The 19,252-nt window shown below is 41.0% G+C and overlaps 1 protein-coding gene across 2 annotated transcripts in view; it reads right to left on the bottom strand.

Annotated features, from left to right (window-relative positions):
- Window positions 1-19,252, bottom strand: part of Tgfbr1 (transforming growth factor beta receptor 1) — a 49,062-nt gene that overhangs the window by 15,025 nt on the left and 14,785 nt on the right. Inside the window, exons 2-4 of one of the 2 annotated variants that reach the window (XM_038347415.2) lie at window positions 8,688-8,933; window positions 6,491-6,733; window positions 2,326-2,556 (exon numbers count right to left, since the gene is read on the bottom strand). In XM_038347415.2, the coding sequence (XP_038203343.1) occupies window positions 2,326-2,556; window positions 6,491-6,733; window positions 8,688-8,933 (720 nt within the window). The remainder of the gene's footprint in view (window positions 1-2,325; window positions 2,557-6,490; window positions 6,734-8,687; window positions 8,934-19,252) is intronic. The other variant, XM_038347416.2, reaches the window with a different exon arrangement.

Below are 19,252 nucleotides of genomic sequence, written 5' to 3'. Positions count from 1 at the left end.
GCAGTCAGGATAATCGCTGCTAACTATCCATTACTGTTTCTACCACCATAAGCCTCCCCATGTTACAGCCTAAGAAGTTGAGGAAACCAATGAAAACCAATCAGAATGGGCCTCTGTAGTGCAATCTTTTTTGCTTATGTGTTTTGTTGTTGTTTCGAGACAGGGTTCCTCTGTAGCTTTGGAGCCTGTCCTGGAACTAGCTCTTGTAGACCAGGCTGGCCTCAACCTTACTGAGATACACCTGTCTCTGCCTTCCGAGTGCTGAGATTAAAGGTGTGCGCCACCACCACCTGGCCTGTAGTGTAATCTTAACTGTTAACGTGATTGTATTTAGGATGTTTCAGAGACAAACCTCTAGGTGTTGTCTGTGAGGATGGTTTTCGAGAGGTTTAAATGAGGTGAGGAGACACCCTCCAATATGGACAGCACTACCGTTCCACGGCTGCATCAGTAGGAAAAAGGGGGCCAGGCATCACCCTCTATTTCCTGACTGCAGATGCAATGTGACCGGCTCCTTCATGCTGCTCCCTCCATCAACAACAACAACAAAAAAAATCCTTCCTTCCCAAAGTTGTTTTTGTCAGGCATTTTGCCCCAATAATGACATAAACTAATACAGCCTCTAAATTTAATGCATGCTAAAATAAACAAAAAAAAATACAGAGATGCCAAAAGAAATTGTAAAACCCCTCATAGCACCACCTGACATTAGAAAAAGGGAAGGAGAGCCTACTTACAGGTCTCACCAAGATACAAATGATAGTCATTGTTGTGGTTTTTGTTGTTGTTTGCTTTTAATACGAAAGCAGGAAATACACTTAGATTTGGGGCTAGGATGTTAAAAGTTAGGTCAAATGTTGGAGGGGCAACTGTGGCATAAAGGTACTACCTGACTGAAGCCATGACACAGAAGCAGGGTCTGAGGTGGCTGCTGGTAGTCACCCCTCACTCTGACTTCACAGGTGTAGCTTCCTTGCCCCTTGAGCACGGGCCTTCACACCTACACTGGCTCTGCACTGTCCATAGTGTTCATGTGGCTCCAGCAACAAGGCAATTCAGCAGAGACCTCTTCGGTTTATCTGAGTTTCCTTACAGTACTGAAGAATTATTTAATCCTTGACAGGTCAGAAAAGAATACACTGACAAATTATTTTTACTCTCCCCCAAAATAAGGCCACTGTAGATGGAGATAGAGCAGGATTGTAAAGCACTTGTCTAACATGTACAAGGAAGGCCCTGGGTTCGAAACTAGAGAATTAGTGAGGGAAGCTGGTCTACACTGAACACAGCACCTGTGTGTGTGTGTGTGTGTGTGTGTGTGTGTGTGTGTGTGTGCGCGCAGTCCACACAGAGATGTCTTACTAACCCCAGTACTGGACAGGGGTGGGGAGGTGGGGACAGACAGACAGACTGATCTATACCGAGATGTCCAATCAACCATAGCACTGGGTGTATGTGAGGGGCCTGGTCTATACTGAGATGTCTTATTGGACTCATCTCAAATTCTAAACCACCTGTTTTTAGTTTTTTTTCCTTCTATTTTATAACTATACTCAACTAATGGCCAACTTTAAAATAATAAAAGTATACAGCATTTTTATAGCTTTTTTCTATTTTACAAATCAATAAAAGATTTAGAAATATACTACCATGGGCCCGCAAGATGGCACAGTGGGTAAAGATACTTACTGCCCATCCAATCCTAATAACTTGAGTTCAATCCCTGGAACCCACATGGCGGAAAAAAAGACTCTAACAAGTAGTCCTCTGACTTCCACATGTGTACAGTGGCACACAAAATAAATATTTAAAATATATTGTCATGAAGAAAATCTTAAGAATGTTCTATTTCTAAAAGATTGTATTTGACCTAATCAATATTACCTTTACAAAAAAATATCTATTTCTCATCAAATCCAAGAGTGTTTATTTAGTAATCATCTCTGTAAAAACAAAGCTCTTCTAGACTTTGTTGTATTCCACTAAAAGTAAGGAGATGGGACTAGGGAGATGGCTCAACTGGTGACATGCCTGTCATACATGACTCCCAGCATCCACGTAAAATCCAGATGTGGTAGTGCAGACCTGTAATCCCAGAGCTGGGCAGACAGATAGATCCCCGAGACTTCTAGCAGATCAGACTAAACAAACAGCTATGTTCCAGGTTCAGTGAGACCCTATCTCAAAAATTAGGTGGAGAATGAGTGTAGAGATACCCAGCATCATCCACATGCATGCACCCCTACACAAGTGTGCATGCATGCACACACATGCACATGCACGCATACACACAGGTGCGCACATGAGAAAGGAAACATCAGTAACCTTTGTTGTCTGCTGCTATAAATCCCAGGATGTTTTCATGGCGTAACATGACAGTCTGATAAATCTCTGCCTCCCGGAACCACGAACGCTCTTCCCTAGAAGAGAATATCTTCACAGCAACTTCTTCTCCCCGCCACTTTCCTCGCCAAACTTCTCCAAACCGACCTTTGCCAATGCTTTCTTGTAACACGATGGTCCTGGCAATTGTCCTCTGAACAAGCAGTGGTAACCCTAAATACAAAGACAAGTACAGTGTAAATCACCAACAGCCCACACCTCACAGGTGACAGTAGGCAGTGCAGACAGAGGTGGGTACTGCTCCTTAACGTTTACCTTATTGGAAAAACAGACTACATTTGCCTCCCCAACTCCAAAAAATGAAAAGGGAAAACCAATAGTAAATATAGTTAAAAAAAAAATCCAGAGACACCTGCCTAGAGATTTGGGGAAGGAAGCTGAACTTTTCCTTTAAGGGATAGGATGAAAGAAAAGAGAAAGAAGAAAGTGGTTATATAGGGGTATTCAGCAAAGGCAAATAAACAAGGTATCTTTTGGGTACCAGTCTTATTAATGAGAGAGGATATAAGAGAATGTAAGTAGAAGAAAGGGTAAGCTGTCGCCAGAAGATAAATAGTTCTAAAGACAAGTCCCACGATGACCAATGGGGTGGGAGTAGGGCAAAGATTCTGAAAACAGAGCCATGAATATGCAAAATGACTGCAAAATTTGATTTTAGAAAGATGAATCTAATAAACGCTTTGTTTATAGAAGAAGAAAAAGAATGTGAACACATCTAACAGAAGTAAATGCTGACCTAATTTTTATTAAATCATTTAAAAAATGCCACAAAAGTCAGGTGGCCACAGTGCACGTCTTTAACCCCAATGCTCGGGGAGGCAGAGGCAGGCGGATTTCTGTGAGCTTGAGGCCAACCTGGTCTATGAAGCAAGTGCCAGGACAGCTAGAACTGCTGCATAGAGAAATCCTGTCTCAAAAAGTTAAAAAAATAAAAATCCACAGAAACCATTTCAAGGCAAGGAATGTACTTGCTAGAACCTGACTACCTACCCGAACTGGTAGGTGAAAGAATGGGAAATGCATTGGTTCTCAACCTTCCTACTGCTGCAACCCTTTAATACAGTTCCTCATGTTGTAGGGACCCCCCCCACCATAAAATTATTTTCATTGCTACTTCATAATTACAGTTTTGCTACTTTATGAATCATAATGTAAATAGATATTTTCCAATGGTCCTGGGCAACCCCTTGAAAGGAGTTGCGACCCACATGCTGAGAATCACTGATACAAAGTAGCTTACTCCAGCAAGGTAGTTGTATTTTTTAACTAGTTGACCTTGTCTTACTCTAAAGGAATTATCATTTTATTTTAGTTTTAACTATGTTTTATTGAGTGTATGTACATGAGAGTGTGCAGTGTGTATTTGTGTGTACGTGCGTAATGTGAAGGCTAAAAACCAACCTCCTCAGGCACGACACCTTATTTTTTGAATGTTTTTCACACTGGAGTTTACTAAACAAACCAAGCTGCTGCCCTCCTCACTGCTTGAAGTATAAACATTCATGTCACCATGCCTGGTGTTTTATCATGTTCTAGATTAGTACTTATTTATATAATTTATAGGCACACAAAATCGTGTGGTGGTTTGAGTAAGAATGGCCCGCATAGGCTCATGTGTTTGAATATTGATTACATCCTCATCGTCACAAAGAGTTCCTAAACTAAGCTTTTCCCTTGTACAGTGTAGTAAATTGAAGCCCTATGTGAGTGTTCTTTAGCATGTTTACAATTGGGACCAATACCTGTCATCTGGACATAACTCAAATTGCCAAGTCCTTTCACACCCACTACACCCCCCACTCCAATCTCGTTTGAACTTCACAGTCATTCACTGACTCGTACTGCTCGTAGCTTTGACTTTAAGGATGGACGAGCTCAAGCAGGCGACGTCAGCTGCACAGTCAGAGCTGGCGAACGATGGAGGTAAGTTTGCAAGGAGAGCTCCGAAAGGAAGGGGAAGCTCTGAGACAACAGAACAACTCCTGGTGGCCCCAGACGCACAAGGGAAGTAGAAAGAGAGAATAACTCCACCCTCCAATTCATACAGCTACATTTCAAAGGCAAATAGACAGACCTCTGCTAGAAATCAGCTGTCATCTGCATGGTGATGCCTTGAACCCTTCCAGTGGGCTTGTGAAAGTGAGCTGCTGTAATTTCCCTGGGTCTAAGTTCGGCAATAAGAGAACAGATCCAAGAGACTAATTGCAATTGGTCTGTAATCACCCTGGTTTTCGGCAACTTTGTTCCCTACTTATTGTGGACCCGGATTCCTTGTGAGGAGATTTCATGTGTTCTAACAGTCAGAAAAAGAACACACTACTGAGTATTCATTGCCATATTTTTATCAAAGGCCACAGTAGGTCTTTGTAGAATCAGCTTCCTCAAGAACTTAAATGAGTGATAAGGTATGCATACTTACCAATATGTATTAATTTCCTTATAATAGACATTATTACATGTGCGCCAACATTAATGTGGTTTTGTCTTCAGAGTTATACTATTTATTCCTCAGTCACAAATCCTGCTTTAATGTTCTTCTACTATCATTTATTTTAAAATCAGCCAGATTTTTATTTCAAAATCTTCATAATGGCCATAAATTTTGCCCTTATTTAAAACCAACCAATAGTTTTTAAAGTATAGTATGACACATTCAAGATCTCAGTAAACCACTTTTAAGTATTTTTTCCAAAAGTATCTGTTCTGTATTTCTATAAGGAAATAGAAGCCTAAAGAGGAAATATGGATCGACCAAAGTCATAGAGATTATGTCAGAATCTAGACCTGTTGACTGCTAGCCACACATCAAATTCCAAAATTGTAAAGTAGACACACTTCTCTTAGTCTTCTTCCAAATACAAGCAAGAAAAAATAAAACGCAATTTCCTTTGATTTAAAAAAAACTATTATTGCCAGGTGGTGGTGGCGCACACCTTTAATCCCAGCACTTGGGAGGCAGAGGCAGGCGGATCTCTGTGAGTTCGAGGCCAGCCTGATCTACAAGAGCTAGTTCCAGGACAGGAACCAAAAGCTATGGAGAAACCTTGTCTCGAAAAAAAAAATACTATTAAGCTAAATTCTATCTCAGGATGATTCTGGCAATCAGCCAGTCTATTTCTGAGTCCACAAAAAACTAAAAACAAAACTGAGGAAAGCAAACGTCATAGTACATTCACTAATAGGATTCCTATTTTTATTTCTTTGTTTTAAATTTTCTCTTAAATATAAAAAGTTACTAAGAATGCAATAGTTTAATTTTAAAAATAGACAATAAACTGGACTGGCCCACTGACTCAGTGGATGAAGGTACTTGCCACTAAGCCTGATAACCTGAGTTTGTTCCCAGGGATTCATATGGTGGAAGGAGAGGCACTAACTACTAATTGTCCTCTGACCTCCCATGTGCTCTGTGGCTCACAGGCAGGTAGACAGGCATGTACATGAGACAGACAGACAGACAGAGGCAGACACACACACACACACACAAATTTGCATTACAATAATAATTTCATATCACTAAAAAGGTAAATAACCTTCCAAATTTCAGAACAGTCCCAGAACTGCAGAATGGTAACTGTATCTCTTAATGGCAACTCTATCTTTTTAAGAATGGTGTTCTATCTGGGCAGGAGTGGTGCATGCCTTTAATCCCAGCACTTGGGAGAGAGCAGGTGGAGGCCAGCCTGCAGAGAGAGTTCCAAGACCAGCCAAAGCTGAACAGAGAAACTGTCTCAAAAAAATAAAATAAAATAAAATGAAATGAAATAAAATAAAATGTCTCCTACTTTCTACTTCCCAAGCTCACAAAAAGCCAAGTACCATTCTGTAGGAGAGGATACTTTGAAGTCTAAACAACTGTGGAAGTGACTGATTTATTTCAATGGTAAAAGCAAGCTCTAATTTATGTACATTAATCTATGCAGTCAGACAGACAAGCTCAACAACCTTTATTAGGCTGAAATCTGGAATAGCATTCACACTATCCCAAAGTTTTAGCAAATTAAACCAGATGCCTCAACCAGCTAATTAAAATAATTAGCAAAAGTGATTCACTAAGATACCTTAAGAAAAGGTAAACTGGCATTACCTGATCCAGATCCTGATGTTGTCATATCATAAATTAAATCTTTTAAGGTGGTGCCCTCTGAGATGAAAGGGCGGTCTAGTGACGGGTCCTCTTCATTTGGCACGCGATGATGAATGACCGTGCGGTTATGGCAGATGTAGACCATCAGCATAAGTGCAATGCAGACGAAGCAGACTGGGCCAGCAATGACAGCTGCCAGCTCCACAGGACCGAGGCTGGGGGACTGCTTTTCTGAAAAAGGTCCTCAAATGAAACAAACATCAACAAGGACAAAAATACTGTAGGTGGCACTCACATTTTCCAAACCCTCCATATTTCCCAAGTATCCACTGCTATCACTAATCGAACTTAACCATCCAGGTCACATCTTTTCAAACAACTGAATCTTTTTGCGACTTTTAGTGACATCTTTTGAAGCACTGAATCTTTTCTTTTGTTACATTTTTGCTGCTTGCTAACTGGAACCAGAAATGAGGTGACTTCTCCACAGGGTTCTATAAATTTCCACTTCAATATTTCAAGTATAAATAATAGAAATAAGAAATTCAGGAATTGTCATTTTCTTTGACATATTATAACTATAGATGCCTATATAAACGTCACAAAGAAACCACAGGCTGGCAGAGTCACAGAGTCTAACCACAGAGAGCTTCATTAGCTTGCTAAAACTATGAGGAAGCTACATCCCTTCTGTGCCTGGTAGGCCTGGCCTCTTTCCTGAGCTACAGGTGTGCTTCCTACTTTAGTCAGCATGAGTTCTGAGGTCCTGAGTACTGGAACCAGGTGCTTCTAAAAAGAGAATCTAACAATTGCTCTTGTAGCAACTCATCCCTAGTTCTTAAATTGAAGGCTAGCACAGGATTTTTACCAGTCTGGTGTCATTCACACATACACACGCACACACACACACACACACACACACACACACACGCACCCCCCAGATGTGGAGGTCTGTCTCTAACGGTATCACAAGGGACTCTTAAACAAAAGTGACAACATCAATACAGAATTTTTTTTAAAGTAAAAGTATTCTTGTAGCTGTAGGGCTTATTATGTCTAAAAATCAAGATGCAAATTCAATGTCTGATTATACATACACACGAGGGGGAAGGGGAGAGGGAGGGGGAGAGAGAGAAAGAAACAGACAGACAGACAGACAGACGGACGGACGGACGGACGGACGGACGGACGGACAGACCAACTGACCTACCTACCAGGTCTTACTATGCAGCCCTGGCTAGCCTCAAACTCAGAAAGTTCTTCTTGCCTCTGTCCCCTGAGTTCTGGGAATAAAGGTGTTTATCACCATGCCTTTACCTTCTTCCTTCCTTCCTTTTCTTCTGGTATTCGCCCTTTCACTAATCCTGCTAGCATTAATATAGTTTTTCTCCCATTTTATATTCCTTTGACTATTAAAATAAAAATCTAGGATTTAGAGAAAGTGGCAAATTTTTATGTAATTCAGAATCTTAAAGTTAAAATTACTGGCTATGTCAGGACCAAGTACTATTATTTTATGTGCATGGGTGTTCTGCCTACATGTCTATGCACCAGAAACATAACATGCTTGAGGAGGTCAGAAATGGGCACCAGATCCCTTGAACTGGAATCACAGACAGTTGTGAGGTACCATAGGAGTGCTAGAAATTGAATCTGGGTCCTCTGGAGGAGGAACAAGTACTCTTAACTGCTGAGTCATCTTTCTAGCCCTTTCAGGACCTTTAAAAAAGTATTAAATACATGGTTTCAAATGACATCATACAGGTTTTTAAATTACATAAAAAATTACAAAATGAAAACATCTAGACTGCTTAGTGCACTTGACTTCTGCCCATCCAGTAAAAGGCTGTTTACTGGACTGCCCTTAAGATGTAGGTACATCGTACAAGGAACAAGAAATTCACTCTGGGGGCAAGGTAGGGGAAACCCTAAGGACATGCTGCCCTATGAGATTCTAGAGTTCACTTTGAAGAGGCTACCCTTGCAGGCATAGCAGACCTCAGTGAGCTTCCTAGAACTGCTTTCTCCAACAGTCAGGACCCTGGCTACTCCTAATTCTACAACTGTGGGCAGGTCACTTTCTGCTTCTACCTTCAACAAGACGAGCTTAATGACTTCTGTGAACACTTGTGACAGTCTAGCTTTCCTTTTAGCATCTTGGAGGAAGGGAGGGAGGGGTGCTAATATAACAACTTACCTGTGGTGGGGAGTTCTATTTTATTGCAGTGGTCCTGATTGCAGCAATATGTTGTCGTAACAGCACCTGTTTTTGAAGATGGTGCACAAACAAACGGCCTGTCTCGAGGAATTAGGTCGACTTCCGCTATACACATACTGTTGTGTATAACTTTATCTGTGGTCTCTGTGACTGAGACAAAACAGAGGCCATCCGTCTCACAGGTAAAATTGTCTTTTGTACAGAGGTGGCAGAAACACTGTAATGCTGGAGAAAGAGAAAAAAATTTATTAGGAAAAAGAATTCCAAGGTTCAGTTTAAAAGTTCAACATTACAACTATTAGTATATTTTTGATCTATTATAACACAATTTATGTACTACTCAAATAGCAAACATATTACTCTTAGAATGTCCAAGAATCACATAAAATAGAAGCCAAGGTAATTTAATGAACTTTCAACCTAGACTTTTACCACCCCCCATCTGCTTCCTAGAAAAGAATTATACAAAATTTCTTCTAGATAAGGCAAGAATTTGCCCTTCCATTTCAAACAAGGTACAATTATACTTGTTCCTAGCCCTAAATTAGACATCCACATATACCCACCTCCCACCCCTCCCTCACAAGTGATTGGGAAGCAATGTCTAAAAGTATTGCCACAAACTCAATACAGCCTAGAAATGCTTTTTCAGTAGATTCATGGCAATGAATAGAAATAGATTCATATTGAGCCACAGGTTTTCTACTCACTCTTGTGCAAATCCCAAGACATGTATCTTCTAACTATGGGTGAGACTATTCCAGCCACATGGGCAAATGAGCTACATGCCCTCTACACCTATTAAATTTTTGTGGCTCAGCTCTAGGAATGATCCCTTTATGGACGTATCTGTTGTCGTCAGCATTTTCCCATATACACACCGGTATCCTCTAGTGACATTAAGTGCCTCCCAAAGTAATACAGCTTACCAAAAATGCTTTTATTATTTCCTCCTCTAAGAAAAACATAAGTTCTTTGAGGCCAGAGACTCATACCCATCTGAAAATTCACCACGGAGCCTTATGCCTGACAGCAGCATTCAACTGCTTGCTGAATGAACAACACAGTAAGTGATCCAATTACTCACTGCCAAGGGAAAAGTCCAGTTAGGAAGAATGGTCAACAATGATGAGACCAGGGAGGTTTATTATATCTAGAAAGGGAGTAGCTAGGCAGACAGCAGGCCAGAAGAAAGCTGTCTTCCTAAATGGCTAGTGTGCTGTGCAGCAAAGTTTATTTAGCAGGCCAGCATAATCCCAAGAGTAACCGTCCTTGACTGGATGTGAGTGCTGAGCCTCTGGGATATACTCTCCGATAAGAATGTTTCTCTACAAGTAAGGCTTTGGGTCACATAGTGCCAATTTGACCAGATAGTTTGCACTAACAATGTGATTCAGAGAAGAGACCTATTTTTGTTTGTTGGGATGGAGGCAGTAGGTCCTTAGCTCAGCTGCTATGCAGACCATAAACCTATAGACAGTGATAGTTAATCTGGATCAACAACCTGACTGGGTTGAGAACTACTACGAGATTTGTAAAGCACACCTCTGAGGGCATTTCCAGGGAAGATTTGGGGTAGAGGTGTGTGTGGGAGGCTACCCTGAATGTGGGTATTACTGTCCTATGTTCTGAAGATCTGGAAAGAGTAAAATGAGAAAAAACAGGGAGGGGGAGGGAGAGAGGGAGAGTCATTAAGGACAAAGGAGGGTAATGCTTGACTCTCAGATACTTTGTCAAGCAATGAACAGTCTCACTAATACAATAGCTGGCGACTGATCCTCAGTAAAGCCCTAGACATCAACCAAAGCTCAAGTGGGCTTTACTGGTTGGTAGCACTTTGGACATGTTGTCACATGCCACTGCCAAGAGAATCAAGAGTCCTGCTCTACTAGAAAAAGGTATGTTGTCTGGAGACCCTGAACAAATATGACAGCTAAACTCTTAACTCAGGAACATCATGTTTTTTCTTGAACAGTTGCTTCAAAAGGTTGCTACTGCAATCAGCACACTGTCTATTATCTTAACAGACTAACAAAGTTTTATTTTGATCATTGAGATGGCTCAATGGGGTACTTGCCACACAACCTGCTGACCTGAGCTCAATTTTCAAAACCCATATAAAAGATGGAAAGAAAAAGATCAACTCCAAAAGTTGTCTTCTCCACCACGTTCACTCCTTCATACACATAAATAGTAACAATAAATTAAAAGAGTATTTTCCTTCTTCTTAGACTTCAGCCATTTAACTTAACTCTACTCAAATATGAAGGGAATTCAAGAAAAGTAAAGAGACAACACTGTTAGAGGCATCAGTATGTTGGTTTGGGCGAAGAGTTTTAGTTCCTCTCTCTGCCTAGTTAAACCCACCTCTCCTCTGCGTCTCACCCTTCAAGATCCTATTCAAAGACCCCTTCCACATGTGATCTCAAGTCCTCCCCTTCAGATAACTGGGGTCTGTTCCATGTGTTCTCATACCCTCTGCACCCTTGAAGATGCACACCAATCTGTCTATAGTTGTTAGTGTCTCTCATTACTCTAAGAGGGGCTGTTTAACTGTTTTGTTTTATTCTGGACCCCGAGGTAGTACCAGAAAATTATATTTGGTAGATGGTTTCCCATACAAGAGGTCACAAAGAAGAGAAAAGTAGCTGGGCAGTGGTAGCTCATGCCTTTAATCCCAGCACTCGGGAGGCAGAGACAGGTGGATCTCTGTGAGTTCGAGGCCAGCCTGGCCTACAAAGGCTAGTTCCAGAATAGGCTTCAAAGCTACAGACAAACCCTGTCTCGAAAAACCACACACACACGCACACGCACACACACAGAGTCTATGAGTTACATACCCATTTTCATTCCAAAGATAATCTATCAACAATGATAAATATTCTGGATCCTGAGTAGCCACCATCTCCAAAAACAATACAAAGCTTTCACTACTATTTTTACAGCTGTGTGAAAAGCTCATTCAGGTCAAATGTCCTTGTGGCACACTTTACACACAGTATGTATAGAGTAAAACCATACCAATAAAACTTACAACACAAAATGCACTGGGCAACGTAGACCTGGTAGACTCAAAAGAGCCAGTACCACAGGTGTCCTGAATCCATGCACACCCATACAAATCCCTTCTTTGTAGGAAACCTTGCAGACATTCACTTGCAGTATATATGGCTATTAATATTCAATGATACTTTCTGTTCTCACTTTAGAAAACCATTTAGTAGAGACTTCAATAATAGTATAATACTAGCCCTATCTTTCAGTAAATGAAACATCTCATTAAAACTGATATTTGAGGAATGCTTGCTAGCAAGTGTTTTGGTTAGGTATGAGATCCCATTATCCTGAGATCCAACAAGCCCTGAGGTCATTAATGCTATCTTGAACATTACTGATGAAAACAGCCGCTTGCAGCATTTATTATCACTGCAGTTAGAACAGTGAAACACATATAAAAATAAAATTGTACCTAAGGCCATTTTATTTCTACAATGAAATAGAAACATAAATTGTCATGCCAAATAATTATATTAATTTGCATTTTGTTTGATGTGGGATTCCCCTCTGTTTGCTGTGAATACCACTGGTTATTAATGAAACTGCTTTGAACCTATAGCAGGGCAGAACAGAGCTAAGCAGGGAAAACAAAACTGAATGCTGAAAGAAGTCAGGGAGAAGCCATGTAGCCTCGCCAGAGACAGACGCAGAACCTTGCCACTAAGCTACAGCCACGTGGTGATAAACAAATTAATGGCAATGGGTTAAATTAAGATGTAAGAGTTAGCCAGTAAGAAGCTAGAGCTAATGGGCCAAGCAGTGATTGAATTAATACAGTTTTTGTGTGGTTATTTCGGGTCTGAGCTGCTGGGCAGTTGGGAAATGAACAACAGTCTCCTACAACATTTTGCTATCTGTTGTTGTCTTTGTATTTATTTACAGATTAAGTGTATCATTGTAAATGAGTCCCAAACATTGTTTTATGATTTCTAATTTCATGTCTACAATCTAAAGAACATTGTGAAAAATACATTTTGCATTTTCCTTTCAAAGAGGTAAATAATGATGAAATTTTGAAAAAGCCAATGTTGAAGGGTTTCTCTTATTACTCTTTCAACAAGAAAGGTCAGTAGACAAGATAAACATCATACAGCATAATGCTTAGTTATGCAAAAATTTATCTCTTGAGGGGATTTTAAAACTCCATTTTCCAGTCTAAACCAGATGACTGAATACAGGATTTCTATTATATGACCTAGTAAATTATGAAAAATAAAAACAGAAACTTGATAGATTATTATAGACATATTATCTTAATTCTCATTTCTTACAAGTTCTAGTTTGCAAGCTAAGCATGGTAGTGTACACTTGTAATTCTAGTGCTTAGGAGGCAGAGGCAAGAGGATTCCCAAATCCCAAAACAGCCTGAAATACACAGCAAGACTGCTTCAAAAAAAGCAAAGGCTAGGGATATAGTCAGTGGTAAAGCAGCTCCCTACCATGTGCAAGGCCTTGGGTTCAATACCCAGCACCTCATCTCACCTAAAACAAGAATGACTTTGTTATTTACATCCAGCTCCTCGTTTACCTCATCCCCCTTTTATTTTTCCCCTTTAGGTATGTGTAAGAGTGCCTGTGTGAGCATATGCCATGGGTGTACGGGTGACTGAGAGGGCCACAAGGGGGTGGTGTAGATTGTTGTGCACACCTGATATGGGTGCTGCGAACAGAACTCAGGTCCTCTGGAGAAACAGTATGTGTTCTTAACCACTGAGCCATCTCTCCAGCCTCCACCTTCTTCCTCTTTTATTAAAATAAGGTCTTTGGGCTAGCAAGACAGCTCAGCAAGTAAAAGTGCTAGCCATGCAAGTCTGACAATGTAACCTTGACTCCAAGAACCCAAGGTGGAAGGAGACGACCAACTCCCCAAAGTTGTTCTTTGGCCTCTACTCACACAGTGACACACACGCACCCGTCTCCATCCCCATACACACAAATAATTTCTAAGTCAAAGTAATGGTTGGCAAAATGACTCAGTGAATAAAGGCATTTCCCATCAAGTCTGGGAACCTGAGTTTATCCCCAGAAACCACATAGTAGAAGAAAATGGACTCTTTTAAGTTGTTCTCTGATCTACGTGCATTTGCAGTAGCACACTTTTCTCTTACACATGCCACACTCCACATAAAAATATAATTAAAATATTTTTAATTAAACTAAGTCTTAGTTTCAATTTTTAAATCTTTTAAGTCAGTACACGAAGTAACGGAAGTTATTACTGCACTCACACATATGTATCATTATGCTCTATTGCAATTCATCCTGCATGTCCTCTCCTTATCACCTTCACCTTCACAAGCAGTCTCTTTTCATGCCACAGGTACTCCATTCCCTTCTCAATTAGATCCTTCACATCCGCACAGTCCCTGTTCTAAACCTATCCCACACACTTAAAATCGCACATGAGAGGAGACATCTGTTTTTCTATGTTTGGCTCACTTTATTTAACATGATTTATAATTCTGTCCATTTTCCGACATGGACACAGCTGAACAAAATTCCACTGTATACGTTTTTATCTTTGCAATCAGTAACATAATCTCAGGCTGGGGTCTAGATGTGAAACTATCCAGTTGAGCCACAATTGTTTTTTTTTTTTTTTTAATATGTGTATGTGTATGTGTGGGCTGGACTCAGACTGGGTAAACAGAAGGAGAACTACCTGGGGTGCTCTACCCAGAGGCAGGAGATGGGAAGGAATGGATCTTCCTGACAAACAGAAACCACTTCACAAGTTTCTAAGGAATCCTGATTTTCTGCTTTTGTTTATTTCCTAGCAATCCTTCTGTTTACCCAAGTTGTACTTAATAATACTGTTCATTCTTTCAGAGTTCAAGGCAGAAAAGGAGTCTGCAGAGCCTGCAGTAGCTCCAAATCAACTAAAAAGAAAAAGGGCAAGTCTTATGGGAATATGCTTCTAAACAGGGGACTCAGAGAACTGGAAAGAAAGATGGTGGAACAGAGCTTCCTGCACAGAGAATGATGGATCTATGCCCTTCGCTGCGTCTCGGTCAGCAGGCTACATGCACAAAGGTCATGCCTGATGAACGATGGGACTGCCAGTACAGATAGATGTGTGGCAGCCTGGAGCTCCTACAGAAACAGGTCATTATTAAATAGGACCAGTCGTAGGCCAACTGGATGGAGCGATGCTGCTTGCCCTGCTGTGACTCCTGCCCGCAGGAGCCAAGCACAAAGGTCGAGCCTGGGAGCCTGGGGCAGCAGTCATTGAGGGCAGGGAGGTGTGCAGCAGCCAGGAGCTTGCATAGAACTTGCCTAGCTGCAACATCACCCTGACTCTGGGCGAGAGCGGGATATCCTAGATGAGTCTCGCCAATGGTCCAGTATTTATGGTGCTTCAGAAACCTCGAACCAATCCAACGACTTGCTGCAATGAATATTTGCATATAAAGCTGTCAGGGCAAATAAAATATAGTGTGTGACACATTGCAGTTTCTAATGCCACTACTATGCACAAATATATAATGGAGAGGTAGGAAAGATGAAGAACAGAATGGTGGTGAGCGAGCAATGGAGAGAGGCAGTGACCTGAGAGAAAAGGCTGTGGTAGACGGGACACGCCCTTGCTGAGTAGGGCCAAAAAGATGCTGTACAGCAGCCTGGGGCTTGCACTCCAAACACATTGCGCAGCCCCAGGATAGCGCTTGGGTTCTGAGCAATGACAGGATGCCTGAGATGAAGAACGGTTCATTTTCTGGTTTGGGCCTCCTCAAAATAACTCTATGGTCCATGCTGCCCCTGGAGGCCACGTTGGTATCTGTGGTCCACTGCCTCAGGCTGTGTTGAAGTCCAAGGTTCATGTGGATGTCCATGGTCCTACAGCAGCCAGGAGGCCATGTTAATGTCTGTGACCTGTGGTACCACCACAGGCCATGTGGGTGTCCGTGATCTGTGTGGATACACAAAGCTATGTTGATGTGAGTGGCCTGTGAAGCCACCTGAGGCAATGCTGATGTTCATGAGCTATGCTGCCACCAACAGCCACATCTTGGTCCATGGTCCTTCTGAGGCTGGGAACCATATTGAGGTCGGAGAGCCACGTTATCACTGAAGGCCATGTGGATGTCCACTGTCTGTGCTGCCATGGAGGACTATGATGGGGCAGGTGGTCTGTGCTGTGGCAGAGGGTCGTGCTGATGTCTGGAACGCTGATCTCTGTGGCAGTGCTAATGCCAAAGACTGTGTGGGTGTCTGCTGTCGGTGCTAACACCAGAAACAGTGTGGAAATTCATGACCGTGCTCCCACTGACGATAGAGGGCAAGGAAACTGCTTTGCTGTGGCATCAACGACTGCAGACTCACCGAGAAAGGACACAGAAGGCATCTGTGACAGCCCATACCCTCCCCACCCCAAAAAGGAATGGCCTAGACAGAAAGCCATCGGAGAGAAATTTTAAAAATAGTAATAAAGACAATGAAGTGTAGCTCTCCACAGTGCTGGCTTCTGGTGGGGTGCCAGTGGGGAAGGACTCAGTTTCCTTTAGAGGTTGGCTACTGGGAGTTTGACCATGCTCCACTGAGTATAGGCAACAAAAATTGGACTTGGCTCCCCCCTCCTCCCCACAAGCTTCTTTTTCTGGGGGAAAAGCCACAACGGTGGGGGGTGGACCTGGGAGGGCTTGGAAGTGAGGGTGGTGGGGTGCATTATGTGAAATTCCTAAATAATCAATAAAAATATAATGTAATAAAAACATTAAGAGGCTTCTCTATTCTCATCCTTTTTCTCTATACTTCTTTTACAGTCTTAGCTCAACACACTCATCCTAGGGAGCAGTTACTTCATGTTAATTTCAAGCTTTTGTTCACTCTGGAAAATAATTTTCATACACACAATCCTTTGAAAAATCACTCTTTAATCCATTTATTTCATTTCTTAGGATTTGGTCTAAGGAAACAAGAACATAAATGTAAGCACACAGACAGCCACCAGTGTTTGTGACTGAAGCCCCTGAGTGAAAGACAAGGCGATGAGACCAGCTACGACACAGAACAAGGACAGGAAATGGTCTGCTCATCAACTGCACAGAGAGCAGGACATAAAGCTCCATGTGGTGCAACTACAGTCTGCCAAGTTCTTCTTAGTTTTTTTCTACAGTCCTGGGGCTGGATATTTTAGAGCAGGCTGATGTACCTAACACTGCACTAGAGCCTCGAAGAAATAGGAAACTTCTGCTTCGGACGGCGAGTGACCAAACAACTACATTTCTGATTTTCTCCTAAACAGGCTTTTGTACTTTGACTTAGTAGATTTCAATTTGATTAGTTGGTATTATAAGAACATAATCGTTGGGCATATAGAATTCAGGAACAAAAAGACTTAACACTGAATCTTAACTGTACCAGCTAGCCATAATGTCAATCTGAAAAGTCATGAGTTTATTTGAGCCTAAATTCATTGACTTATGTTCTGTAACAATACTAATTATAGAAGATTTGAGAGTTAAATGTAGACTTGGGGGTTAGATAGCAGCACAGCGCTCAGAGCACTCAATAATCCAAGACTGTTATGCATTCATTCAACAAATGCTTAATTAGCGCATCTACTTCATCCTGTTACCCATTTTAGAAGCTGAGCAAATAATCAGGGCAACCTTCAGACAGCTCCAGGGAGTAATACTGACACAGAGCACACCAGAAACTGTAGGCGCAGAAGCAGTGGGCACTCACAGGAGCCATTATCTCTCCACTCAGGTCAACTTTCAGTAGTGTCTAAATCAGAATGACAAAAGAACTTTACTGTGGGGACACAGAAAACATGTACAGGAAATACAATTCAGTTACAAATTTACAGCACTGCAACAGGTCCTGGGTATACTTTAATATGCAACACTCCTGATAGCAAGTTCATACCACAACTTGTTAGCCATGAATATTCAGGCCGACTCCCGTCCGTTGTTTTACAGATAAAGAAACAAAGTTCTAAGTACTACATCAACAAATAAATATTTATTTTGGAAAAAAGAAAGAAAAGAATGAGAAATCCTGTAGTGTTCGCACTGAAGTAGCATAAGATGAAGGGTTCCACATTTTCTCTGGAAGCAAGAGTGGCGGCAGACACTGCTACTTGGCTGTGCAGAGATGTAGCAGATCATCCTGAACTAAGAGCTTGAGGTACAAGCTATAACTGAGCTATGACAGAAGTAGTAACCACCTTCCATAGTTGCCTTTGCCTTTGAAGTAACACCTGGACGAGCAAACAGCTAAAGACCTATGCGACCCATTGCTGAAGAAACCGTCTAGGAGTGCCATGCGGTTGGTGGACTTTCCCACAGGAAACAACGGCATGTTTAAGCTGCACAAGGAGAAAGAAAGAACACCCTTCAGAGGCTGTGGAAGGGAGGACTCTTGCCTTCTAGTTCATGATACAGAGAACAAAACACATCACTGGTGAATGCCATGCAGAGTGCAGATTGAGTACAGAAAAGGAAAAGCTCTCTGAAAAAGACTCCCATACTATAAACTTAGGAAAGTTAATGGAAAGAAACCATTCGGGGGAGATGACACAGGAACCAGTGAAACTGGCAGTTTGACAATATAAACAAACAAACAAACAACTGATAAAAGTCTACACATTCATTTAAAAAAAGGCCATTAGCAAACTACATACTAAAGGAAACCTGGAGGAGTTGAGCATATATATATATATATATATATGTACATACGCACACACACACACACACACACACACCCCTATGATTAGAGCCGAGCACACAAGCTCAGGATTCAGTGCCCAGCATTACACAAAAGCACGGCAGCTCACAGTGCCTTTCTCTCAGTGAGAAAGGTAAAACAAGACAAGAGCGTGGTAGAGACGGCATTGGATACAGAAGATAAGTCACTGATTTAAAATGCACCAGCCTTAGAAAGAACTAAAGCTGAAACATATTAAGAGACCATTCTTCTTTTTAAACTTTAACAAATAACTATTTTAATAAAGTTTACAAAAATAACTTAGTAGTTTATTGATAAAATCTATTTTCCCAGCACTTCTATTTTCATTGTATTTACTAAAATGTTCTTTCTCCAGCTTGATCTTCAAACTCCTTGCCTTCAAATTTTTCTTTACGCATTACTTTAGCAGAACTACCAAGCAGTTTTTGATATGTAGGGTGGATATTCATTTCTAGTCTATAACCAGATTTCCCTTAACTAAAAGATTATTTTATCTATTATTTTTATATTATCTATTTTGCATTTATTTATTTACTGTTAATTTCTAATTTGAGTGTTCTTTGTAAACCTCCATATGGTAAACTTCCTAAAAAATCCAGAAGTATTCGGAAAGAATTCTATTTATGATTACAAAATTGGAGTTCATTAAATATTTATTCTATAATTTGAATCCTGCTTTTCTTAATTTACAGTAGTTATATAAATGTCTTCTATTTTAACAGTTTTAGACATATATACATATTTTAATAGCTACATAAATATTAATAATGCATACTGGGGAATGGTATCTCTTA

Source organism: Arvicola amphibius, chromosome 11, assembly GCF_903992535.2.
Source record: "Arvicola amphibius chromosome 11, mArvAmp1.2, whole genome shotgun sequence".
Taxonomy (NCBI): domain Eukaryota; kingdom Metazoa; phylum Chordata; class Mammalia; order Rodentia; family Cricetidae; genus Arvicola; species Arvicola amphibius.
Note: the sequence above shows the minus strand (reverse complement) of the source record. Positions and strands in the feature narration are given on the sequence as shown.